This window comes from Anopheles funestus, chromosome 3RL (genome assembly GCF_943734845.2).
Source record: "Anopheles funestus chromosome 3RL, idAnoFuneDA-416_04, whole genome shotgun sequence".
Lineage (NCBI taxonomy): Eukaryota > Metazoa > Arthropoda > Insecta > Diptera > Culicidae > Anopheles > Anopheles funestus.
Genome location: NC_064599.1, coordinates 4,601,012 through 4,627,564, shown reverse-complemented (window position 1 = coordinate 4,627,564; position 26,553 = coordinate 4,601,012). Strand labels below are relative to the sequence as shown.

Here is a 26,553-nt window from a genome sequence, read left to right as displayed (position 1 = left end):
GCTAAATTGCTCAAAAATGAGAAAAATTTTACATTTTCTCAAACAGGGTAAGGAACTTTGTTCCTCGAATAACTTCCGGCACGGACATCTGAGAGCATGGCCGTCTAAGAAGAAAATGTAGCCATTGGTGCCATCTATCGACCACAGGTTAAAGATTGGCGATCCGTTGGATACCGACCGAGTTATAGGCAAAACTTGGTGCAAAAATGAGAAAAATTTTACATTTTCTCAAACAGGGTAAGGAACTTTGTTCCTCGAATAACTTCCGGCACGGACACCTGAGAGCATGGCTGTCGAAGAAGAAAATGTAGCCATTTTTGCCATCTATCGACCACAGGTTAAAGATTGGCGATCCGTTGGATACCGACCGAGTTATATGCAAAACTTGGTGCAAAAATGAGCCTTAGTAAATTTTCATTTTTTTGAATTTTTTGATTTTTTTATTATTTTTCACTCTTTTTCTTATTTAAAGCATTACTTAAGTGAAAAGAAACACATTGCAACCAATTGGCATTAAAATAAATCAATTTCATTTTTTTTGCAAAATTTCCCAAAAAAATCGTAAGGGGTAAGCCTTATGAAATTTTCGAGTTGAAAATTTTTTTGAAATTTTTTTCTGATTTTTTATTATTTTTTTAATTTAAAGCATTATTTGAGTGAAAAGAAACACATTGCAACAAATTTGCATGAAAATATATCACATTTAAAAATTTTGCTAAATTGCTCAAAAATGAGAAAAATTTTACATTTTCTCAAACAGGGTAAGGAACTTTGTTCCTCGAATAACTTCCGGCACGGACATCTGAGAGCATGGCCGTCTAAGAAGAAAATGTAGCCATTGGTGCCATCTATCGACCACAGGTTAAAGATTGGCGATCCGTTGGATACCGACCGAGTTATAGGCAAAACTTGGTGCAAAAATGAGAAAAATTTTACATTTTCTCAAACAGGGTAAGGAACTTTGTTCCTCGAATAACTTCCGGCACGGACACCTGAGAGCATGGCTGTCGAAGAAGAAAATGTAGCCATTTTTGCCATCTATCGACCACAGGTTACAGATTGGCGATCCGTTGGATACCGACCGAGTTATATGCAAAACTTGGTGCAAAAATGAGAAAAATTTTACATTTTCTCAAACAGGGTAAGGAACTTGGTTCCTCGAATAACTTCCGGCACGGACATCTGAGAGCATGGCCGTCTAAGAAGAAAATGTAGCCATTTTTGCCATCTATCGACCACAGGTTAAAGATTGGCGATCCGTTGGATACCGACCGAGTTATATGCAAAACTTGGTACAAAAATGAGCCTTAGTAAATTTTCATTTTTTTGAATTTTTTGATTTTTTTATTATTTTTCACTCTTTTTCTTATTTAAAGCATTACTTAAGTGAAAAGAAACACATTGCAACCAATTGGCATTAAAATAAATCAATTTCATTTTTTTTGCAAAATTTCCCAAAAAAATCGTAAGGGGTAAGCCTTATGAAATTTTCGAGTTGAAAATTTTTTTAAATTTTTTTTCTGATTTTTTATTATTCTTTTAATTTAAAGCATTATTTGAGTGAAAAGAAACACATTGCAACAAATTTGCATGAAAATATATCACATTTAAAAATTTTGCTAAATTGCTCAAAAATGAGAAAAATTTTACATTTTCTCAAACAGGGTAAGGAACTTTGTTCCTCGAATAACTTCCGGCACGGACATCTGAGAGCATGGCCGTCTAAGAAGAAAATGTAGCCATTGGTGCCATCTATCGACCACAGGTTAAAGATTGGCGATCCGTTGGATACCGACCGAGTTATAGGCAAAACTTGGTGCAAAAATGAGAAAAATTTTACATTTTCTCAAACAGGGTAAGGAACTTTCTTCCTCGAATAACTTCCGGCACGGACATCTGAGAGCATGGCCGTCTAAGAAGAAAATGTAGCCATTGGTGCCATCTATCGACCACAGGTTAAAGATTGGCGATCCGTTGGATACCGACCGAGTTATAGGCAAAACTTGGTGCAAAAATGAGAAAAATTTTACATTTTCTCAAACAGGGTAAGGAACTTGGTTCCTCGAATAACTTCCGGCACGGACATCTGAGAGCATGGCCGTCTAAGAAGAAAATGTAGCCATTTTTGCCATCTATCGACCTCAGGTTAAAGATTGGCGATCCGTTGGATACCGACCGAGTTATATGCAAAACTTGGTGCAAAAATGAGCCTTAGTAAATTTTCATTTTTTTGAATTTTTTGATTTTTTTATTATTTTTCACTCTTTTTCTTATTTCAAGCATAACTTAAGTGAAAAGAAACACATTGCAACCAATTGGCATTAAAATAAATCAATTTCATTTTTTTTGCAAAATTTCCCAAAAAAATCGTAAGAGGTAAGCCTTATGAAATTTTCGAGTTGAAAATTTTTTTAAAATTTTTTTCTGATTTTTTATTATTTTTTTAATTTAAAGCATTATTTGAGTGAAAAGAAACACATTGCAACAAATTTGCATGAAAATATATCACATTTAAAAATTTTGCTAAATTGCTCAAAAATGAGAAAATTTTACATTTTCTCAAACAGGGTAAGGAACTTTGTTCCTCGAATAACTTCCGGCACGGACATCTGAGAGCATGGCCGTCTAAGAAGAAAATGTAGCCATTGGTGCCATCTATCGACCACAGGTTAAAGATTGGCGATCCGTTGGATACCGACCGAGTTATAGGCAAAACTTGGTGCAAAAATGAGAAAAATTTTACATTTTCTCAAACAGGGTAAGGAACTTGGTTCCTCGAATAACTTCCGGCACGGACATCTGAGAGCATGGCCGTCTAAGAAGAAAATGTAGCCATTTTTGCCATCTATCGACCACAGGTTAAAGATTGGCGATCCGTTGGATACCGACCGAGTTATATGCAAAACTTGGTGCAAAAATGAGCCTTAGTAAATTTTCATTTTTTTGAATTTTTTGATTTTTTTATTATTTTTCACTCTTTTTCTTATTTAAAGCATTACTTAAGTGAAAAGAAACACATTGCAACCAATTGGCATTAAAATAAATCAATTTCATTTTTTTTGCAAAATTTCCCAAAAAAATCGTAAGGGGTAAGCCTTATGAAATTTTCGAGTAAAAAATTTTTTTGAAAATTTTTTCTGATTTTTTATTATTTTTTTAATTTAAAGCATTATTTGAGTGAAAAGAAACACATTGCAACAAATTTGCATGAAAATATATCACATTTAAAAATTTTTGCTAAATTGCTCAAAAATGAGAAAAATTTTACATTTTCTCAAACAGGGTAAGGAACTTTGTTCCTCGAATAACTTCCGGCACGGACATCTGAGAGCATGGCCGTCTAAGAAGAAAATGTAGCCATTGGTGCCATCTATCGACCACAGGTTAAAGATTGGCGATCCGTTGGATACCGACCGAGTTATAGGCAAAACTTGGTGCAAAAATGAGAAAAATTTTACATTTTCTCAAACAGGGTAAGGAACTTTGTTCCTCGAATAACTTCCGGCACGGACACCTGAGAGCATGGCTGTCGAAGAAGAAAATGTAGCCATTTTTGCCATCTATCGACCACAGGTTAAAGATTGGCGATCCGTTGGATACCGACCGAGTTATATGCAAAACTTGGTGCAAAAATGAGCCTTAGTAAATTTTCATTTTTTTGAATTTTTTGATTTTTTTTATTATTTTTCACTCTTTTTCTTATTTAAAGCATTACTTAAGTGAAAAGAAACACATTGCAACCAATTGGCATTAAAATAAATCAATTTCATTTTTTTTGCAAAATTTCCCAAAAAAATCGTAAGGGGTAAGCCTTATGAAATTTTCGAGTTGAAAATTTTTTTGAAATTTTTTTCTGATTTTTTATTATTTTTTTAATTTAAAGCATTATTTGAGTGAAAAGAAACACATTGCAACAAATTTGCATGAAAATATATCACATTTAAAAATTTTGCTAAATTGCTCAAAAATGAGAAAAATTTTACATTTTCTCAAACAGGGTAAGGAACTTTGTTCCTCGAATAACTTCCGGCACGGACATCTGAGAGCATGGCCGTCTAAGAAGAAAATGTAGCCATTGGTGCCATCTATCGACCACAGGTTAAAGATTGGCGATCCGTTGGATACCGACCGAGTTATAGGCAAAACTTGGTGCAAAAATGAGAAAAATTTTACATTTTCTCAAACAGGGTAAGGAACTTTGTTCCTCGAATAACTTCCGGCACGGACACCTGAGAGCATGGCTGTCGAAGAAGAAAATGTAGCCATTTTTGCCATCTATCGACCACAGGTTACAGATTGGCGATCCGTTGGATACCGACCGAGTTATATGCAAAACTTGGTGCAAAAATGAGAAAAATTTTACATTTTCTCAAACAGGGTAAGGAACTTGGTTCCTCGAATAACTTCCGGCACGGACATCTGAGAGCATGGCCGTCTAAGAAGAAAATGTAGCCATTTTTGCCATCTATCGACCACAGGTTAAAGATTGGCGATCCGTTGGATACCGACCGAGTTATATGCAAAACTTGGTACAAAAATGAGCCTTAGTAAATTTTCATTTTTTTGAATTTTTTGATTTTTTTATTATTTTTCACTCTTTTTCTTATTTAAAGCATTACTTAAGTGAAAAGAAACACATTGCAACCAATTGGCATTAAAATAAATCAATTTCATTTTTTTTGCAAAATTTCCCAAAAAAATCGTAAGAGGTAAGCCTTATGAAATTTTCGAGTTGAAAATTTTTTTAAAATTTTTTTCTGATTTTTTATTATTTTTTTAATTTAAAGCATTATTTGAGTGAAAAGAAACACATTGCAACAAATTTGCATGAAAATATATCACATTTAAAAATTTTGCTAAATTGCTCAAAAATGAGAAAATTTTACATTTTCTCAAACAGGGTAAGGAACTTTGTTCCTCGAATAACTTCCGGCACGGACATCTGAGAGCATGGCCGTCTAAGAAGAAAATGTAGCCATTGGTGCCATCTATCGACCACAGGTTAAAGATTGGCGATCCGTTGGATACCGACCGAGTTATAGGCAAAACTTGGTGCAAAAATGAGAAAAATTTTACATTTTCTCAAACAGGGTAAGGAACTTTGTTCCTCGAATAACTTCCGGCACGGACATCTGAGAGCATGGCCGTCTAAGAAGAAAATGTAGCCATTTTTGCCATCTATCGACCACAGGTTAAAGATTGGCGATCCGTTGGATACCGACCGAGTTATATGCAAAACTTGGTGCAAAAATGAGCCTTAGTAAATTTTCATTTTTTTGAATTTTTTGATTTTTTTATTATTTTTCACTCTTTTTCTTATTTAAAGCATTACTTAAGTGAAAAGAAACACATTGCAACCAATTGGCATTAAAATAAATCAATTTCATTTTTTTTGCAAAATTTCCCAAAAAAATCGTAAGGGGTAAGCCTTATGAAATTTTCGAGTTGAAAATTTTTTTAAAATTTTTTTCTGATTTTTTATTATTTTTTTAATTTAAAGCATTATTTGAGTGAAAAGAAACACATTGCAACAAATTTGCATAAAAATATATCACATTTAAAAATTTTTGCTAAATTGCTCAAAAATGAGAAAAATTTTACATTTTCTCAAACAGGGTAAGGAACTTTGTTCCTCGAATAACTTCCGGCACGGACATCTGAGAGCATGGCCGTCTAAGAAGAAAATGTAGCCATTGGTGCCATCTATCGACCACAGGTTAAAGATTGGCGATCCGTTGGATACCGACCGAGTTATAGGCAAAACTTGGTGCAAAAATGAGAAAATTTTTACATTTTCTCAAACAGGGTAAGGAACTTGGTTCCTCGAATAACTTCCGGCACGGACATCTGAGAGCATGGCCGTCTAAGAAGAAAATGTAGCCATTTTTGCCATCTATCGACCACAGGTTAAAGATTGGCGATCCGTTGGATACCGACCGAGTTATATGCAAAACTTGGTGCAAAAATGAGCCTTAGTAAATTTTCATTTTTTTGAATTTTTTGATTTTTTTATTATTTTTCACTCTTTTTCTTATTTAAAGCATTACTTAAGTGAAAAGAAACACATTGCAACCAATTGGCATTAAAATAAATCAATTTCATTTTTTTTGCAAAATTTCCCAAAAAAATCGTAAGGGGTAAGCCTTATGAAATTTTCGAGTGGAAAATTTTTTTAAATTTTTTTTCTGATTTTTTATTATTTTTTTAATTTAAAGCATTATTTGAGTGAAAAGAAACACATTGCAACAAATTTGCATGAAAATATATCACATTTAAAAATTTTGCTAAATTGCTCAAAAATGAGAAAAATTTTACATTTTCTCAAACAGGGTAAGGAACTTTGTTCCTCGAATAACTTCCGGCACGGACATCTGAGAGCATGGCCGTCTAAGAAGAAAATGTAGCCATTGGTGCCATCTATCGACCACAGGTTAAAGATTGGCGATCCGTTGGATACCGACCGAGTTATAGGCAAAACTTGGTGCAAAAATGAGAAAATTTTTACATTTTCTCAAACAGGGTAAGGAACTTGGTTCCTCGAATAACTTCCGGCACGGACATCTGAGAGCATGGCCGTCTAAGAAGAAAATGTAGCCATTGGTGCCATCTATCGACCACAGGTTAAAGATTGGCGATCCGTTGGATACCGACCGAGTTATATGCAAAACTTGGTGCAAAAATGAGCCTTAGTAAATTTTCATTTTTTTGAATTTTTTTGATTTTTTTATTATTTTTCACTCTTTTTCTTATTTAAAGCATTACTTAAGTGAAAAGAAACACATTGCAACCAATTGGCATTAAAATAAATCAATTTCATTTTTTTTGCAAAATTTCCCAAAAAAATCGTAAGGGGTAAGCCTTATGAAATTTTCGAGTTGAAAATTTTTTTAAAATTTTTTTCTGATTTTTTATTATTTTTTTAATTTAAAGCATTATTTGAGTGAAAAGAAACACATTGCAACAAATTTGCATGAAAATATATCACATTTAAAAATTTTGCTAAATTGCTCAAAAATGAGAAAAATTTTACATTTTCTCAAACAGGGTAAGGAACTTTGTTCCTCGAATAACTTCCGGCACGGACATCTGAGAGCATGGCCGTCTAAGAAGAAAATGTAGCCATTGGTGCCATCTATCGACCACAGGTTAAAGATTGGCGATCCGTTGGATACCGACCGAGTTATAGGCAAAACTTGGTGCAAAAATGAGAAAATTTTTACATTTTCTCAAACAGGGTAAGGAACTTGGTTCCTCGAATAACTTCCGGCACGGACATCTGAGAGCATGGCCGTCTAAGAAGAAAATGTAGCCATTTTTGCCATCTATCGACCACAGGTTAAAGATTGGCGATCCGTTGGATACCGACCGAGTTATATGCAAAACTTGGTGCAAAAATGAGCCTTAGTAAATTTTCATTTTTTTGAATTTTTTTGATTTTTTTATTATTTTTCACTCTTTTTCTTATTTAAAGCATTACTTAAGTGAAAAGAAACACATTGCAACCAATTGGCATTAAAATAAATCAATTTCATTTTTTTTGCAAAATTTCCCAAAAAAATCGTAAGGGGTAAGCCTTATGAAATTTTCGAGTTGAAAATTTTTTTAAAATTTTTTTCTGATTTTTTATTATTTTTTTAATTTAAAGCATTATTTGAGTGAAAAGAAACACATTGCAACAAATTTGCATGAAAATATATCACATTTAAAAATTTTGCTAAATTGCTCAAAAATGAGAAAAATTTTACATTTTCTCAAACAGGGTAAGGAACTTTGTTCCTCGAATAACTTCCGGCACGGACATCTGAGAGCATGGCCGTCTAAGAAGAAAATGTAGCCATTGGTGCCATCTATCGACCACAGGTTAAAGATTGGCGATCCGTTGGATACCGACCGAGTTATAGGCAAAACTTGGTGCAAAAATGAGAAAATTTTTACATTTTCTCAAACAGGGTAAGAAACTTTGTTCTTCGAATAACTTCCGGCACGGACACCTGAGAGCATGGCTGTCCAAGAAGAAAATGTAGCCATTTTTGCCATCTATCGACCACAGGTTAAAGATTGGCGATCCGTTGGATACCGACCGAGTTATATGCAAAACTTGGTGCAAAAATGAGCCTTAGTAAATTTTCATTTTTTTGAATTTTTTGATTTTTTTATTATTTTTCACTCTTTTTCTTATTTAAAGCATTACTTAAGTGAAAAGAAACACATTGCAACCAATTGGCATTAAAATAAATCAATTTCATTTTTTTTGCAAAATTTCCCAAAAAAATCGTAAGGGGTAAGCCTTATGAAATTTTCGAGTTGAAAATTTTTTTTAAATTTTTTTCTGATTTTTTATTATTTTTTTAATTTAAAGCATTATTTGAGTGAAAAGAAACACATTGCAACAAATTTGCATGAAAATATATCACATTTAAAAATTTTGCTAAATTGCTCAAAAATGAGAAAAATTTTACATTTTCTCAAACAGGGTAAGGAACTTTCTTCCTCGAATAACTTCCGGCACGGACATCTGAGAGCATGGCCGTCTAAGAAGAAAATGTAGCCATTGGTGCCATCTATCGACCACAGGTTAAAGATTGGCGATCCGTTGGATACCGACCGAGTTATAGGCAAAATTTGGTGCAAAAATGAGGAAAATTTTCATTTTTTTTTGAATTTTTTGATTTTTTTATTATTTTTCACTCTTTTTTTTATTTCAAGCATTATTAGAGTGAAAAGAAACTCATTGCAACCCATTGGCATTAAAATAAAACAATTTAATTTTTTTTGCAAAATTTCCCAAAAAAATCGTAAGGGGTAAGCCTTATGAAATTTTCGAGTGGAAAATTTTTTTGAAATTTTTTTCTGATTTTAGATTCTTTTTTCAATTTAAAGCACTATTTAAGTGAAAAGAAACTTATTGCAACAAATTCCCATCAAAATATATCACATTTAAAATTTTTGCTACATTGCTCAAAAATGAGGAAAATTTTACATTTTCTCAAACAGGGTAAGGAACTTGGTTCCTCGAATAACTTCCGGCACGGACATCTGAGAGCATGGCCGTCTAAGAAGAAAATGTAGCCATTGGTGCCATGTATCGACCACAGGTTAAAGATTGGCGATCCGTTGGATACCGACCAAGTTATAGGCAAAATTTGGTGCAAAAATGAGGAAAATTTTACATTTTCTCAAACAGGGTAAGGAACTTGGTTCCTCGAATAACTTCTGGCATAGACATCTGAAGACATGGCCGTCCAAGAAGAAAATGTAGCCATTGGTGCCATCTATCGTCCACAGGTTAAAGATTGGCGATTCGTCAGATACCGACCGAGTTATAGGCAAAATTTGGTGCAAAAATGAGGAAAATTTTCATTTTTTTTTGAATGTTTTGATTTTTTTATTATTTTTCACTCTTTTTTTTATTTCAAGCATTATTAGAGTGAAAAGAAACTCATTGCAACCCATTGGCATTAAAATAAATCAATTTAATTTTTTTTGCAAAATTTCCAAAAAAATCGTAAGGGGTAAGCCTTATGAAATTTTCGAGTGGAAAATTTTTTTGAAATTTTTTTCTGATTTTTTATTATTTTTTTAATTTAAAGCATTATTTGAGTGAAAAGAAACACATTGCAACAAATTTGCATGAAAATATATCACATTTAAAAATTTTGCTAAATTGCTCAAAAATGAGAAAAATTTTACATTTTCTCAAACAGGGTAAGGAACTTTCTTCCTCGAATAACTTCCGGCACGGACATCTGAGAGCATGGCCGTCTAAGAAGAAAATGTAGCCATTGGTGCCATCTATCGACCACAGGTTAAAGATTGGCGATCCGTTGGATACCGACCGAGTTATAGGCAAAATTTGGTGCAAAAATGAGGAAAATTTTCATTTTTTTTTGAATTTTTTGATTTTTTTATTATTTTTCACTCTTTTTTTTATTTCAAGCATTATTAGAGTGAAAAGAAACTCATTGCAACCCATTGGCATTAAAATAAAACAATTTAATTTTTTTTGCAAAATTTCCCAAAAAAATCGTAAGGGGTAAGCCTTATGAAATTTTCGAGTGGAAAATTTTTTTGAAATTTTTTTCTGATTTTTTATTCTTTTTTCAATTTAAAGCACTATTTAAGTGAAAAGAAACTTATTGCAACAAATTCCCATCAAAATATATCACATTTAAAATTTTTGCTACATTGCTCAAAAATGAGGAAAATTTTACATTTTCTCAAACAGGGTAAGGAACTTGGTTCCTCGAATAACTTCCGGCACGGACATCTGAGAGCATGGCCGTCTAAGAAGAAAATGTAGCCATTTTTGCCATCTATCGACCACAGGTTAAAGATTGGCGATCCGTTGGATACCGACCGAGTTATATGCAAAACTTGGTGCAAAAATGAGCCTTAGTAAATTTTCATTTTTTTGAATTTTTTGATTTTTTTAATATTTTTCACTCTTTTTTTATTTAAAGCATTATTTGAGTGAAAAGAAACACATTGCAACCAATTGGCACTAAAATAAATCAATTTAATTTTTTTTTGCAAAATTTCCCAAAAAAATCGTAAGGGGTAAGCCTTATGAAATTTTCGAGTTGAAAATTTTTTTGAAATTTTTTTCTGATTTTTTATTATTTTTTTTATTTAAAGCATTATTTGAGTGAAAAGAAACACATTGCAACAAATTTGCATGAAAATTTGCAGATAAGAATGATCGAATGAAGTTAGGAATTATATGCGGTTTAATTCCATCCTCCCAAAATCGAATTGATTGGCGTGCTCGTCGTGACCTACCCGGTGCATAAGCAGTGCTTGGGGTGTGATGCTGATCCTCGAGAGTTAGCCGTGTGAAAAATCTCGTCCACATCCGGCACACTGGCTTTGGTTCGCTGGCTGACCAATAATTGATGGGAAACATTATTTAATTAAAATTCTCATCTTCTGCACGGGGCTTTTTCCACCACAACCGACCGGACTCCCTGGAAACGGGTTGATGCTGTTGGTGATGGTAGGCGGTTGATAGTTCGTTGCGGACGTTAGGTGTTAGAGGGCCCGCAAAAGATAATTCCCCTGAATGGTGCCCAGTGCACTGTAACGCAAAAGGTTGCCCGCAGGTGGAACGAAGCTGCTAGATCCACAGATTGGTCCAATTATGGTCGGTTTGCGCTAGTGTCATCGCTATCGGGGGGTGGCAAACACTATCTCCGGTGCCCATCAATACTCTGCTCGGGAACGACCAGAAACTGGCGCATTTAAAGGGTGCGACGATATTTAACCAATTGATTTTCAGTTAGTTTCCATCTGCATGGGTTGCAGTTTAAAAAGTGGTTTCTCGTTCGTTCCCGTTGCAAGGCGATCGGTCGAATGGATAAATGTATCCTCTCTCGCCGTTGCATAAAATACTATCGTCATAAAATAGATGCGTGGATAGGTATTATGCTATCGCAACTGCAATCCACTAGAGTTAGTGGTTAGCGTTGGAGGAAAAAATGTGTAAAAAACGATCCAATGTAGCAAACAGCTGGTGCTGAAAGTCCCCTTCGGGGGTTAGGATGCGTTTTTGCAGGTGATATTCAATTATAGGAACGCGGTTTCACCTCTGCCACTCGTAAAGGGGAAACTGTGACATACGTGTGCGATTGTACAAAAAGTTTTAGATATTTATGTGAGAATTTTCTTATAACTGAACCTGCATAATAACATAAGTTATTCTAGTGTAAAGGTTTTTTATTCTACAAAAAAAAAATCTATTTCGTGGCGTTTTTGGGGAGTTTTAAGGATTGTAGAAAAATTTCGTAAAACTTTTTTTCCTTTTAAAGGTTATTTAACTTTTCAGAGCAAAATAAGTTCCACCTTCAAGTTATAATCTTTATAAAATACTGTATTAATTACATCGTTATTATCGCAAAAAAATATTTGGAATCGGTTTTGTTCCATTTCCTGCATGTGCCACTGTCCATGATTGGTCAGACTACAATTGAACGGGACAGGTTCGCCAGAAAGCCAATTGCAAATCGGCTGAACGAACTCACAATACTCGCAACACAAACGCGTACGCACCCGTACCCCCTCGATCAACCCAATAATCGACGATTTGCCGCATCACCAAAGGATGCACCCATTGGCAAAAAAGCGAAGCACCAGAACTATGAGTTGGCGGGGTAACACATTGACCGAAATTAAAATTAATCCCACACGCCAACGACAAACGTTCGGTGTGTGGTGAGAACGAGGTTTTTCCTTTGCATCGTTGTGAAGCGTTGAACCCACCAACAACGCAACATGGCCACAAAAAGTTCTGTTCCTCCTTCCTGTCCAACACGGACCGTAGCGGTCCCGTGGAAAACTAGCTAAATTGAAATGCATAAAGATGCATAATTGAACGCATCAGCAGCACAAATGGGCTGGATTGTTCAGCTCCCAAGTTGCGAAGGCTAATGGATTGCGGATATCGATACGGATTGTCGGGCCACAGCATAAAAAGCGAACGATAGTGCCACGTACGCGGGAGATTGAGCACAGATAGATCTGGGACTGAGAGTTTCTTTTTTGAGGCCATCGAGGATGGTAAAATTGAACGAAGTGATAAGAAACGAAATGGCTAATGAAAAGGAGCGGTACATTGAATTATTGAAGGATGGGAAAGACGTTCATAATTCATGCAATAAGAATTGCTTCTCTTCCACTGATTGAGATTTTGATCCGTTTTTTTTCTCCCTCACATCGGAAGAATTTAACGTTCTATTTTCAGCTCCTTTAAATTGAGATCTTTTGGGGTCGATTCCTTCGCTTCAATAAAACAATTTCTATTCTGCCTTTTTTTCAGAATATATGACAACCAAAATACTCAATTTTCCATGCCCGTTTTGTCCATTTTACAGCCCGACGTTGAACGCCCGGTGGAGTACACCGTGTCACACCATCGGCCCCAGTACCAATATCCACCCGCTTCCGGCCGTGGAGCTTCCCCGCAGGGCTACCAGCATCGTGAAGAGTACGTGGAGTTGCAGAAGCGTGAAAGCGACATTTAAGCTCCAAGATGGCGTGGTTAATCGTTTACCCGGCGGTGGCCATGTTGGCCATGTTTATCGTGCTCGTCATCATGATGATTCTACGGTTCGGTGCGCGGCTCTGCCAGCTGCGCCATCACGCACTGCCGGATGATCAAGATTTGCGCGATCAAGCGTACGATCAGAAGGTAAGCTACGCCTGACACCGGGAGGGGGGAGGAGATCGCCATGAATGACACCAAAATGGCAGTCCCGGTTCCGTGACGGTGGTAGAGCAGGAGCAGCGGACAGCATATATTTTATTTGTCTTTATTCCACTAACATTCTACACGAAACAATGTTTCTTCTAAGATACTTTTTTTTTAATATTGATTTTTACTAGAAGAAGAAGGAATGGATGCTGTTGCAGCTTCTTTTTTACGAGAAGTAATGTCATCCATTGTTTGCTTTTGTTTCTGTATTTAGAGTAAGAGACCGTACTAACAGAGTGTCTTTTTAGCCCCCAACGATTGACAGCTAAGAATAGGTAAAGACTTCAAAGAGCTGATGTAACACATTCCGTCCAAAGGAAGCATTCTCTCCATAGTTTTATCTCGGAAGGTTCGTTTCCGAAGCAATAATTCGCGTAGTGTATTTGTCAAATGTTCAAACGGACCTCGTTCTGCCTCCTCTTAGTATTTCATCCCCACAAATATTTAAAGACGAGGAAGACTAATTTAGCGTTAATGAAAAGAACATTCTCAACAGTATCATTCCATCCATCAACGGTGCAAAATCAGTTAAGCAAAAAAAAAGCACAAAGCAGAGCAAACATTTTGATTAGTTTCCTTTTTGCCATTAGTGTGTGAAACAAAATAATCGTTTTAGAAAACATTGTACAAGCAATATATGATATGTAGAACACAATAAAGAAACATTCTTTTTTTTACACTTCTGTAAAACTTTTAAATGAATTATGTAATGTTTATTTTAAACTAAGAGTTGAAAAAAAAAAACATTCGAACTAAAGCAAGGAAAATTAACCACTTACGGTTTTCAGTAAATATAATTTTTCACATTTTATTTCTCAACGTTTTGTTTTCTTCTGTTTTTTTTTGTTTGTTTTTGTTACGCACTCTTTAGCGCACCTTTTGTCCCTTTTACTTGCTACAATTTTCCCTCCCTTTTTCTTGATTTTTTCATGTCAAATATAGTTTAACCTTTAGTCTGAGTTTCATCAGCATCTTCATCCTTTTTCATATTCAGTGGATGTTTTTGTTGTTTTGTTTTTCTTTCTTTCTCTTGTCGGTGCGTGTCTGTTTTGCGTGTGGTTGTTATTTTTGCCGTTTTTTATCCATTTTGTTTTGTTTTTTGTTTTTTGCTTTTGTTTCACCTTCTGTACGTGGTTTTGTGTGTTTAATGGTTGCGGGGTTTCTCAAAGTTGCATACATTTTTGTATTTTTTTTTTAATATTTTTAACTTGTTCCTTCTCCTTGCAAACAGGTTGGAAGCTGGCAAGGTAATTAAATAAAAACCAGGACGCCCGTCTCGATTGTACCATGTGTTGATTAAGTTTTTGTAATTGGTTTTACCCTCCCACCCTGCATTCTTCTACACCCCGGCCTACATTTTTGGGGGAACAGTGAGGGTTCTGTTTTGTTTTTTGCAAATTAAAGTGAAGCAATTCCTCCTGCGACTACAAAATTGCATATCAAATGTACGATGAAACTGTATCTCACACATATTGTGTGTGAGCGCCGGGAGATAAACAAAACTGAGATCAGATTGTGGTTCTTGCGTATCACAAGGAGTATATTCTGTGTTTTGGGTGGATTTTATCTGTCGAAACGAAACAAAACATGGAGGAAAGGGAAAATCATAACCAAAAGTAAAATCACATTTTAGTGTTTTACAATCGTTTCGCTGCGTTGCACAAAACGCGGCACCGTGGTTCGCTTTATTGCGAAGCTATCAAATAGAATCTACGGCCATACATTAAAGGTATATAAGTATGCTATGCGTTATGTTATTGTAAAATAATATTTTTTATCGCCACAACTTCCTATCGTTCTTGCAAAACCTTAGCCAATAAAAAAAGGAAAGGGTACAAACACTAGTTTAATGCTGAAACAGAAAAGAGGAACAATAAAACAAACACAGAAAGATAGAAGAAAAGCGCTGGCAGTAAGAAATGCCAACATGAATCGAATCTGGTATGATAAATAGGTGGGAATAGCGTGGTTTTTCAATATGACAAAAAAAGAGCTGAACTACAAAAAGGTCCATCCTGTTCCAGTTGTTCCTTAGGTATCGTCGTCAACAGGGTCCCAGTAGTTTAGGGGGACTACCGGACAGGATAGGATTCGGGATACGTTCGTCACTTGTGACTAAAATAGAACCTTCTGCATTTCATCATTTGTCGTCGTTTTGTGCATTGTTTCCACCCTGTTTTCTACAACGTTTCTTTTAGTACAAATATATCTCTGTGGTTGTTTTTTTTTCTTTTTTACTTCTCCTTGCTTCTACTGTTTTCCTTTCTTTCTCGCGCATCACGTGTGGACGCACCTTGCCTGATGCACAACATGCATTTGCGTACGATGTTTTGCTTTAAATATTATTTGTCACAATAAAAAGTCTTTTTTTCCTCTTCTTCTTTTACTTCAAATAACCAACAAACGGCTCTGCGCTCTATCGTTCTCATGTCTGTTTTACCATGCAACTCGTTTCGTTTTAGCTCCTTTAGCTGTGTGCAGAGTTTGTTTTGTTGTGTGTGTTTTCGGAAGTACGAATTAAGCACACAGTTTGCTTCCATTTCTTCCTTTCATCGCTCGTGTGTGTGTAATTTTACTTTGATAAGATATAAGTAATAGTAATTCATGCATGCTGCAATACGGCCTGTTTTCCTTGTTACGCCTTTTTCATTCTACGGTCAGAATCGAATTACGAAACGCATCTTCTTCTTTTTTTCCTGCTTTGCTGCGTTCTTAGGTATATCCTTCACATTCACGTTACATGTTAAGCTGCTCTCTGATTTCTTCATATATGTGTGTGTAAGTCCACTTACTAAACTATGAATCGCTTGCTTCAACCGTGTTTCCCATTATGATGCACGCTGCCACACTTTCTGATGCGATTCGCTAAAAATCACCACTGCCATTTGCTGCTTTTGCTTCCACCAAACCAGTACGAATCGAACTTATGGTTCGTAAAGCACGCAGCAGTGGAAGGACAGTCAACGGATCAACGGATTATTGTATACGGCAAAAGAGGTTTATCTCTTCTAAACAGAAGCTCCACAAATTTTACCCGATCTTCAAACGAACCGCCAGGATTCGATCGCACCAGAGAAACAAAAACGCTTTCAAAAGCAACAGTCTTACGTTGAAATTGTACTAAAAAAAAGGTGTATATATTTACGACAGGACAACTAAATTGGCAAAACAAAACAAACAAAATTACGCATATAAATTTAACTGAACAGTGGAGGAAATGGACGATGAGAAAAACACAAGCAAACGAACAAAAAAAAAACATTATGCATTAAGTTTTGCTTTCCTAATATGCGTTCACACACTTTTGTTTTGTTTACGTTCTGTACCGTGTTTGCACATGCCTATTACGCATTACCTTAATTCCTTTAGCTCACATTTCGTTCCTTCGAACGCCTAAAACGCATCATATCTTAGAGCTAGTATGCATTCGTATGCAAACAAAGTTTTGTATGCTTTCGCTTGTGTATAAATGTTTTGTTGTGTATGTATGTTTGTAGTGTGGTTTTCAGCTTCGCAAACTCTCGAGATCTAATATAACAGAAAAAAGTAAAAAAAAAAACACATACACAATACTATCAATATGCCCCTTCTCCCTACCTTCCAAAAATCGGTTCAGGAACTTTTTCTCTTCTGAAACGATATTTTCATCGCCCTTACCAGGTGTATCGTCATAGCACAAAGTCTATAAGTAATGGGTGAAAGGTGACTTTAGCAGTTTTACTTATCTCAGGTTTGTTGAAATTAATCTTCCGCCAATCGACGCCTTTGAACTGCAACTCATTCACCAGTTCAGATTCCGTAGGGCAACATATTATCGAAAGAATATCATAACAAATCGAAAAAAACCTATCTCATCTTCATGCATCAAAAAAAGGGAAAACAAATGTTAAATTTTTCTTTTCACTTTAACCAGCCGTGTGATCTGCTGCTTTGTTTGGTTATTGTTTTCTTCTCCAGAGCAAAACCAACCATGTATAAGAGCTGGTTTATACTATATATTGTATCACACCTGACAACTCACACCTTGAAGTCGTTGTTGTACATACATTTACTAATGTGTTTTCTTGTTTTGTATTCTTCAATCAGTCTATAACTTTTACGAGGGGGGGTATCATATTAAACTTGCGTATGATTTCCTTTGCTTCATAGGGTCATCATATCATGCCATCATACACGGTAGGTTTCTTCTTTCCTGATGCTGCCTAAAAACATAAATAGTTGTTTTCTTCCTTTTTTCACTTTCTATCTTATATAGCAACGGATACACAAAGCAGTGATGAAGCATGACGAAACAATAAAAGGTTTTTTCGTCGTAGTTCTTCACATTGCCTTTGCCGGTATTGATGCACATATCGGGGCGAAATACATGGGAAGTTGCAAGTAAACTGAAGAATAGAAAATAAAAACAAATTACACACATTTGTATATGTACCCTCAAAACCCAAAACAATTGCGAGAGACGGACGGTTGGTGGGTAGTGGTAGGAAAACGTAAAGATACCGTACGAAAAAGCTATTGGTACCGAATAACGCGATAAAGGTGATAAAGGGTACTACTACCATTCATCCGGCGCACCGTGTCACCGTGGAGAAGCTGGTTGGCCACTAGACGGAACCTTCGCTGGCTGCTACCAGCTCGGAAAATGCCTGATCGAGACAGTGCTTCAGCTCAGCATAGGTCACTACTAATACTGATTGTTCGTCACGGGACATAAGTTGTACCTAAATAGAGGAAAATGATAAATTGTTATGAATAATTCGCTCCAATTTAATCCAGCGACAAACCTTTTCCATCGTGCCTGCGTCCAGCTTGTTGAGGCACTGTACGATATGGGACTGATTCAGCCACGGACGTCCATCCTCGGTGACGGTGTGGAAGAGATAGTCGCGAAACAGTTTCAACATGTAACGATCACCAGTTTCGGACCACGTTACGTCCAGGTTGAGCCTGTGGAAGTAATGCAAAGCGTAATACATGGCAGTCTCTTGCACGCAACAGCTGTTCCTTACTCTGGTCGTTCGTTGATGCAACCGAGCTTCACAAGCAGCCGATAAAGTCGACCATTTTCCATCTCCTTCGCTAGCTCATCCTCCTGAATATCACATTGGGCTTGGAGTGCATCGAGCTGCACATAAAATCGGGCACCGATCATGGGCATGATCTCCGTCACCGAACGGCGGGTGCTTGTATTCAGAAGACATCTAGCAAATAATACATAATAAGTAAGTGAAAAGATACTGCTGTAGCATGCAAACTAAAGCTTTGATTCCTATTTTACGCTTACATTAAAATGTTTCTAAGATCTGAAGAGTAATGACGGGATACTAGCTCGACGCTGCTTTGAATTTGATCCCGTTGGACCGATTGTAAGGAACGGCAAGCTAACGCTAGTATTAGCTTTCCTAGTGCCAGAAGATCCTCCTGCGCAAAACAAAACATATTTTTTGATATCATTAGCAAATTTGTAGTGATTTTACTCAATTACTAATTGTCGAACTTACCTGTTGTTGATGATCTAAAACCGACAGCTGATTTTGTTGGTTAGGATCGAAGGTGAAAATATCCGATATGCCCACGCAGCTGTATCGTATCCGTTTGCCAGTCACAATGATTTTTGTCGGATCCAACGTTCTGTTGCATACAAAAAAAAAATAAAATCCTTACAATTTCTAATTCACAACGAACCAAAACTGAAAACTTACCGGCAAGCTAATCCAGCCTGATGTATCGCACGTAAACCCGCACTCAGCTGTATGATAATTGACCATATTTCATTTTCCGGCAGGAGTGACGTTGCGGCCGTACGATGTAGAGAACTTTTGTGGCTGAGATTGCAAAAAAAGGAATAAATATTTTAATATACTTCCTTTACAAAAAGGCATCTTTCCCTAAGGTACCTAAAAGGACGAGCTTCGCCGGAGAACGGATCAGTGTAACCATTCGTTTCCGGTACGGATGCGAAGTACTTCGATAGCAGCGTTTGTGAGCCGGGATGATAGTCGTACACTATTACTAAAGCTGCAGGATGTAGAGAAGCATTAACCTTCGTCCGTTGCCTGTGTGGTGGATGACTTATACTCACAATTATCACCAAAAGTTTTCGTAGTAAACACTTCTCGTAGCTGCACAATGTTTGAGTGTTGTAGTTTTTTCCATTTATCCACCACCTGCATACACTTGGTGGACTGTAGACGGAAACCTAAGATAATAAAAAAAATAAACAAACAATGGCGTCAATACACAGCTCGATATGCAAACACTGTGCTGTACCAGCAGATCGTTTCAAACTAACCGTGAAGACGCCGTAGACAGTACTTGACGCCGGTCACGGCATGCGTTGCCCGGTACGTGGACGACGGTAGTGGAAGCTTCGGATGAAGCGGCAATGACTCGAGCAAACACAGCGAGTGATAGTTTTCCACTTCAAGAGGTATATCTACAATGGCAGAAGCAACGGTTGCATGCATGATTAGAACCGTACGAATCGTGCAGGACGTTTAATGCAACAAACGGAACAAACAATACAACCTTGACTGTCGTTTTCGATACTGTTGACGATTTCGTTCCGCGTTAAAATATCATTCCTCAGCTCGTCCTGCATGAAGAAGGCAGCCGACACCTGTGCCTTCGACTGCATATTGATAACATGCGATGCAGGTCCCGGGTAAACGTGTCCTTAAACGAGAAACGGGCAAGAAAATTGTAAACTTCCGTAGCTTTCTTTTACTGTGGAAAGGGGACTGTGGCGGAAGAGAGAAGCAAGGAGGGAAGGCAGCACTTACCTGGATGTGTATAACTTAGATTAATTTGTGAGCTTGCTATATGGGCAAAGGAGTTATCAGTCGTGTTAACTGTACTGCTCGGCGTTAATTGATGGTTGGCTGCCGTTGGGTAAAAGTACGTAGTGCCACCAACATTTTCCTGTGAGAAAAAGGGAAAACGAAGGGAAGTTATATTAGGAAGCTCGTATTTCTTTTTTGCTTGTTTTGTGGCACAGTTGACAAATCGGGACAAAGGTGAGCATAGGTGTGTGTGAAGTGTGTGTTTGCGCGTGTGTGATACCAGTGTTTGAGATTAGTATTTGGAATCTTTTTTTTGCAGTACGACATTCTAATCTTTCATTTGATTGAATTAAAGTATAATGGAAGAAGATTAGAACTGTTCACAAAAGATAAATTATTTAAAATTTTCATTTCGAATTGAGATATTTTAGAATTGATATTAATCTTTTGCAATATCTTGCTTTAAATCGTTTAAAAAAATGGACAAATGAAAACAACCCACGGTAAATGTAAAACATTACAATGTTCCAAAACAAAACGAGATGAAAAGCCACAACAAAACAATAAGAAGAAAAAAAACAGCAAAAGCAAAACGAATAGTTTACTTGATGAATGTTGGTGGTAATTGGCGGTGGTGAAGGTTGGGGCGTAATACGAGGGGATGTATTAGTACTTTGCGGTGATTCGTTTCGCAGCAGGTTTCGTCCTGTAGACAAAAAAGAGGGAAGGCGAAAACAAGAGAACGGTATATTTTAGTGTTGTGATCTAGTAAAAACAAAAATGAAGCTATTGCATCGTAGCAACAAAAAAAAAAGCGCATCCTTACCCTTGATTGGAGTGATCGCAAAAGCGGATGTGCTGCTAAGTGCACCGGCCAGTATGTTGCCGGGAACAGCGCTGCTACCAACACCACCGCCAACACCACCACCACCACCACCACCGGGTCCAACGTAGCCACCGTTACTGACGGTGCTCTTTACCACCGAGGACATGACCGACGGGACGACAGTCGATTGTTGGGACGGTTGGGCGGTGGCCACGACCGTACCGTTACTGCCGGCGGTGCCATTGTTGCTGCTAAGTATCGAATAGGACGAGTAGAAGTTCGGCGACGAGGATGTGCTCAGTCGATTGTTTGGAATGAATTCGGGCGACTGTGGGGTCACCTGTAAGTATGAGAAAGAAATGATATTGAAGATTAGCTAACAGAAGGTGATGTATTAACACAATTTTGTTCGATTTAACTTGCCTGTGTTTTTTTGAGCGATATAGGAGAATCGAGTGTAATCTTGGAGAGACCCATCGGCAGTCCGTACGCAGCTGTCGTTCCATTTTGACGACTCTGTGAAAGTGTATAAAGGAAATGACATTAGCTGAATAAATTTAAAACTGATTGATGTAATATCATTGTAAACCCTTACCATGTACGTGGCCAGTTTGCTCTCTGAAGGAACTCCATTGGAGGGTGGAAAGAACATTGGATCCATAGTCTGTGAGATCCTGGAGGAAGAAAGAAAAATATTGTATGAAAAATATGTTGCCAAGTGGCCAAGTGACTTTGGTTAAAGCGAGAATTAATGTCAAAAGCACAACTGGCGGAAAAAAGATCACGATCATGATGGCAAGATGATTTAATTTCTTTAGCAGATGAAGGACATACATTCAGTAAAGAGTCATTATGTGCCGCTGTGTATCTGGTGAAGCAATTAATTTACTTCCTACATGACTAGACAACTGAATGATAAATTAGTATAGTGTGTGGGTTGCGTTATAAAAAAAACTTATTTCATTTAACCTTCTCCGCTTTGAATAAGCCCTTTGACATTTGGAATTTTAGTGCGGTCAAGACCTGATTTTTTTGCCCTAACAATTTTAGACTCTCAAAAACAAAAAAAAACCAGAGCAGGTGCTGCTGAACGTACATAGCAAATACACGAGCCAAAAAGGTGCGAACACGACAAGCCAAAAAATAAATAAAAGAGAATGTCGGTCACCGGTTAGTGCTGTTCATAGTCCTATACGTAGTCTTTTGGCGTTCTCTCTTGTTGGATGCGTCCGTTGTTACCGTTGTATTGTGACTTGAAAGCTTCCGAAACCTGTGGCCTATGTGGCAAACCATTAGATGGCTCCCACGCGCCTTACCACAAATAGAAATGAGAAGAAGAAAAACACAAAATTTATGCGTAGGCTGCATAACGCAAAGGACGCACGGAATGATGCATCCCACGCTATTTTGCATAGAGAAACGCACAGCCTGAACAGCTAAGGATCAATATGTAACGCTCTACTACCCTGCTACCGCTGAGGACCGATCTCTGCCCGTTTCTGGACACAATTCCCACTTGGAATGTTTCGTTAGGGTTAAACAAATGGCGCTTCGGTAGCAACAAACAATGAGCACAGCGAGACACTGGTTTAGTTCCATTAATTAATAAGTGCAGATTGTTAGATGAAGTAAGCAGGGCACATACAGGGCGCCCACAGCCCCAGATTAATTGTGTTTTTGCTGAGAAAGGGTACATTACTGTAATCATGTTTATAAATTGAACAATGGGACAATTATTTTTAAAACTTCATAGCACTATTGCTACTATTTATAAAAGTTTAATGAAAACGCTTTGTTTTTTTTGTAAACTGTTTCAGATTTGAATTAATAAAACAATGCTAATTAATCAAATCCATTTCCCTGTAGAATAAACTCCAAGCGTAAAGAAACTGATTTGTTGTCACACACATATAGGCGGCAGCCATTTTTGTTTCCATTTCATTCTTCGGTGAAATAAATATTAACCCTTTTTTTCACCCCTCAACACATACACAAAAACCCCTCTCCTCCGCACATACAAACGCACACCAAACAGCCCTTGTGTTTTTGATCGTGCAAGCCCTTGGACGTCGTAAAATGTAAACAACAAACAAACGACGAAAGCAGGGCCGAGCGTGACGCATGAGCAGCTGACAGCGCACTGTGGTCGTACCGTCGGTCATTGCGGTGGTAAAACATTTATGAAAAATATTGCTTTATGCGATTGTAGTGCATTTGAATAAAGTTTCCTTTTAGTGCATGCGGTTTTAGTATACATTTTTATGACAATAACGCATCCGGTAACGTTCAATAACGTCTACACAAATTACACGGTGTCCTTTTTGCTGGACCCTTTCGGCACACAGTGCAGTGCATTTAAGCGAGAGAGATTGTGAATTTTAAAACCTGTGGTATATGAAAAGTATAAAGTGTGTGTGTGAGGCCCGGCGATGTATGAAACAAGGTCAATGTACAAAACATACCTGAGTGTGTTTCGTTATAGTTCACTTCTTTGCCCTCTTCTCCTGCTTCTGCTTCTTCCTCTTCTTCTTCTTTATTCCACTGACACACGGATTGTTATGTTGAGGAGAAGATCGCGCCCTATGCACGATCGGATGGTGGAGATTGGCCCGCGGTCTGTGGCTGTTCCAGTTCGTCTGGTTCGTTCGGCCGTAGGCGAAGCACAAGGTTGGTGGTGGTGGAGAGGTCGAACACAGCGGCAAAAAGAGGGTGGTTTTGCCCTCCACTTTTACACCCCGCGCACACCCGCGACAGGCGTGCGGTTTCCTTTCCCCGTCGTCCTCGTTGCCGCCGGCACGTTGCGCGCGATGATGCTTTCTCTCACGTTGCGGCGCTATTCTGCTTCATCAACAGAAAAATCGCTGCGCGCACCGTGATTTGCCAAACTTTCTTTCTCAGCACTGTCGTCCGTGAGTTTCGTGGCGCTTAAACCGTTTGTCGATCGTGCTTCACTGCTTTCCACAAACACAAAACAGACAATGTGAAGAAATGGGAGAAGAAAAAAAATGAATTACGAAAACTGTGTTATACATTTACATATATAATAACACTTCTATGCACTTTCTATGTTTTAGCACTATTTGAAGCAAATTTTGCAACACTTGGGACACTTTACAATAAGAAACAATTTTTAGAATTCAGTTCAAAACTGTACCACACAGCTCACCCACAATTGCACTCTTGAACACAATCAATATACAGCACACAATGAATTATATTCCAACCCCCCAAAAAAAACGGTACTTTTCAGCGGTGGGGACAAGAAAATCGCGATCCTTCTTTATTCGATCGGTTACCCCCGCGGGATGAAAGGATGAGATGAGATTCGACAATTTCATCTCTCTCACAACCTTCTCATCTCATCATCGTTCGGTCGCGTTTTTCTCGCTAGCAACACATAACACACCATTGTGATGACGCTTTTTCATCGAAGGGGGCGGGAGGACAAGCAAGAGAAATCATAACATTTGCCGTTCACTGCACTTTTTCATTCCACCTACAATATTGCACCGCATCAACACGGGTGGGGGGAGGAGGGAAATTTCAACTTAAATTACATTCGATTTTCCACAATTCGACTACATGGAAAATGCTCATTTTGAGTGCGGGTGTCATGGCCGCCTGGAAAAAAGGTGTTTCGTTCTGCTCAACTCGCTTCCACTATATACAGTGCGTTACGAGAATGGTTACAGGTGGCACTGAAGAAGCAATAAAGTGAGACGTCTCGTGAGGAGGTGGCCCGGGAAGGGTTAAGGGTTGGGGCCGGGACTGTTGTAAACAACACGTCCGATAGGGGACGCCTTCTGCTCGTGTTCCTGAGATAAGGAATGGACGAAAACAACGGTCACCACAGTGCGGTAAGTTAGCGCGAAGACGAAGAAAACACGCACCCCCTCCAGCAGCGTGTTATGTTTCTCTCTCGTTTTTTTTCTTCTCTAGTTGGCCAATTTTGAAACGCAATTTTTGCTGCCATCAAACAATCACCTTTGCGATTCTGGTTTTCACGCACCATAACCTAAATCAATTCTGGCAGCCAAAACAATCAATCACCACTGGAAGGGGTGTTCTCCAAAGCAAAATGCAACAATCGTTTCTCACTCGGGGTTCGTTGTTTCTGTTTCCGCGTTTGTGGAGTGTTTACATTACTAGAACTTTCCCATCTCACGGCTGCTACCCCGTACGGAACAACTGCTACCCGCACACACACACGCACACTCGCACAGTAGCGCACTCCAGAGCACACACACATTCGCTCTCAGCGCCATTGTGTGAACGGGGGATGCTCCTGCGATATGTTTCAACTAGCGAAAGGACATTCGACAAAACACAATGTTTTTGATTATGGTTCTTTGACATTCGGGAATTATTTACGCTCACTACAATGCGGTACGACGGTACAACGCACATCCGGAAAAGGAACCGACGTTCATACAGTCACGTACACCGTCACCTTTTGGGAGTCGCCATGTACGGCCTCCTGCTTGGAATGTGTTCCACTGTCCTCCGCGGTATGTGCTTCATACGAGCGCACAAGCACACACGAGCAAAAAAAAAGAACACTTTTCCACACAGCACCAGTAGGCTTGTATGTGCCGTTGTTGCTATGCTTTTCTTTTCGCACAACCAATTCTCCGCTAGCACACTTTCGCCGCCGTACTGTGTGTGTGTTTCTTTTTTGTAATGCAAAAAATAGAAACGCTACGCAATTTGCAACTTGAAAAGCATCCAAACATGCTAGAACACGCGAATGTAGCTGGAAAAAAGGTGACGGAAAAGCACTCACACACACACACACGCGCGCGCTAGTACCAAAAGACCTCCTGCGGTCGAAAACGCGTTGTTGCTTTTAGCATGTGTGTTACTGATGTGTGTGGTTTTTTTTCGTGTTCCTCCCCGTGTGCCACCGCGTATTTTGTGCGTCGTTGTTACTTCGCATCGCAAAAGGTGCGTTTTGTTACGTGCGTCCTCCCATCCTCCTTCCCGTGCCCTTGTACAACAAAACACACAGCAATCATGCACACACACAGTCACATATCCACATCACCAGTCCCCCCCTTCTTCGTAAACCACACAGACGACGCTCGCACCAAACAACAAAACCACTTTGACCCGAAAAACACGCAGCGCAAGGACACATTCATGCAAACGACACAACACACACACACACTCACACACGCACGCGTTGTTCACATCCCTTTCCCTTTTTTCACTTTGCTGGGCACTTTTTTGAAACGGGGAAAACTAATCCCTATGCCACGTTTTGATGATGGGTGAAGCTAAATCATCACGCAAACACTCGGTTTATTACGATGCTCACCATTTTCGAACGCGCAGCAGCGAGTGTTGGTATTTTGTCTACAACACAAAAATAATACGTCTTGTTTGGCAAAACGCACCGTTTCGTTTTGGTGTGACTGTCAGTTTCGCCGACAGCCGGTTGTTTCGCTCGCGCTAGTGCTTTCGGTATGGCCATCCTGCTCAGCATCACTCCTGTACTGAGAGCAAATGCACGAATCTCTCTCGCACTGTGTTTGAAGTTTTGAATGCGTTTATATCGCTTCTTGCAAGAGTTCATTCGATAGCGCTAGTTTCCACTCAGAAAAAGTATGTAAATCGTTTTTAAATTTTCCGTTTTACATTTCAATTTAATACAATCTTAAATTAACGTTGTTGAAATTTACTCAAACATTTAGTAAGTT

General features: G+C 38.2%; 3 protein-coding genes across 7 annotated transcripts in view; 2 read left to right on the top strand and 1 right to left on the bottom strand.

The window, feature by feature from the left end:
• The window catches only part of LOC125772188 (uncharacterized), a 34,688-nt gene extending 21,672 nt beyond the window's left edge, over window positions 1-13,016 (top strand). For both annotated transcript variants that reach the window (XM_049443647.1, XM_049443646.1), the window contains one exon: window positions 12,867-13,016. In XM_049443647.1, the coding sequence (XP_049299604.1) occupies window positions 12,867-13,016 (150 nt within the window). The remainder of the gene's footprint in view (window positions 1-12,866) is intronic.
• Window positions 13,017-13,024: 8 nt separating this feature from the next.
• Window positions 13,025-13,914, top strand: LOC125772198 (uncharacterized). The gene has a single exon (XM_049443660.1). It carries the CDS (start codon window positions 13,025-13,027, stop codon window positions 13,196-13,198), a length of 174 nt encoding a protein of 57 aa, XP_049299617.1. The 3' UTR covers window positions 13,199-13,914.
• Window positions 13,915-14,007: 93 nt separating this feature from the next.
• On the bottom strand, window positions 14,008-26,295 carry LOC125772127 (PAN2-PAN3 deadenylation complex subunit PAN3). 4 transcript variants are annotated; one of them, XM_049443539.1, is made up of 17 exons: window positions 26,172-26,295; window positions 23,317-23,805; window positions 21,450-21,528; window positions 21,278-21,370; window positions 20,855-21,194; window positions 20,634-20,734; window positions 20,029-20,167; window positions 19,775-19,921; window positions 19,539-19,682; window positions 19,329-19,445; window positions 19,144-19,264; window positions 18,949-19,071; window positions 18,748-18,877; window positions 18,531-18,667; window positions 18,256-18,447; window positions 18,031-18,193; window positions 14,008-17,967 (listed from the first exon to the last, which is right to left on the bottom strand). In XM_049443539.1, exons 3-17 carry the CDS (start codon window positions 21,513-21,515, stop codon window positions 17,851-17,853), a joined length of 2,130 nt encoding a protein of 709 aa, XP_049299496.1. In that variant the 5' UTR covers window positions 21,516-21,528; window positions 23,317-23,805; window positions 26,172-26,295; the 3' UTR covers window positions 14,008-17,850. The 4 variants fall into 4 exon arrangements, with proteins under 4 accessions (XP_049299496.1, XP_049299498.1, XP_049299497.1 ...); XM_049443541.1 differs by lacking the exon at window positions 26,172-26,295 and adding an exon at window positions 26,026-26,134; XM_049443540.1 differs by lacking the exon at window positions 26,172-26,295 and adding an exon at window positions 24,839-25,609.
• Window positions 26,296-26,553: the final 258 nt, after the last annotated feature.

What these genes read in the sequence shown, in the direction of transcription:
- LOC125772198 (XM_049443660.1), top strand. Translation starts at nt 13,025, where the DNA reads ATGGCGTGGTTAATCGTTTACCCGGCGGTGGCCATGTTGGCCATGTTT.
- LOC125772127 (XM_049443539.1), bottom strand. Translation starts at nt 21,515, where the DNA reads ATGGATCCAATGTTCTTTCCACCCTCCAATGGAGTTCCTTCAGAGAGC. An exon ending in TGCATCAACGAACGACCAGA is followed by an intron (nt 18,194 to 18,255) that starts GTAAGGAACAGC and finishes TTACTTCCACAG; the next exon opens with GCTCAACCTGGACGTAACGT. An exon ending in ACGCAGGCACGATGGAAAAG is followed by an intron (nt 17,968 to 18,030) that starts GTTTGTCGCTGG and finishes TCCTCTATTTAG; the next exon opens with GTACAACTTATGTCCCGTGA.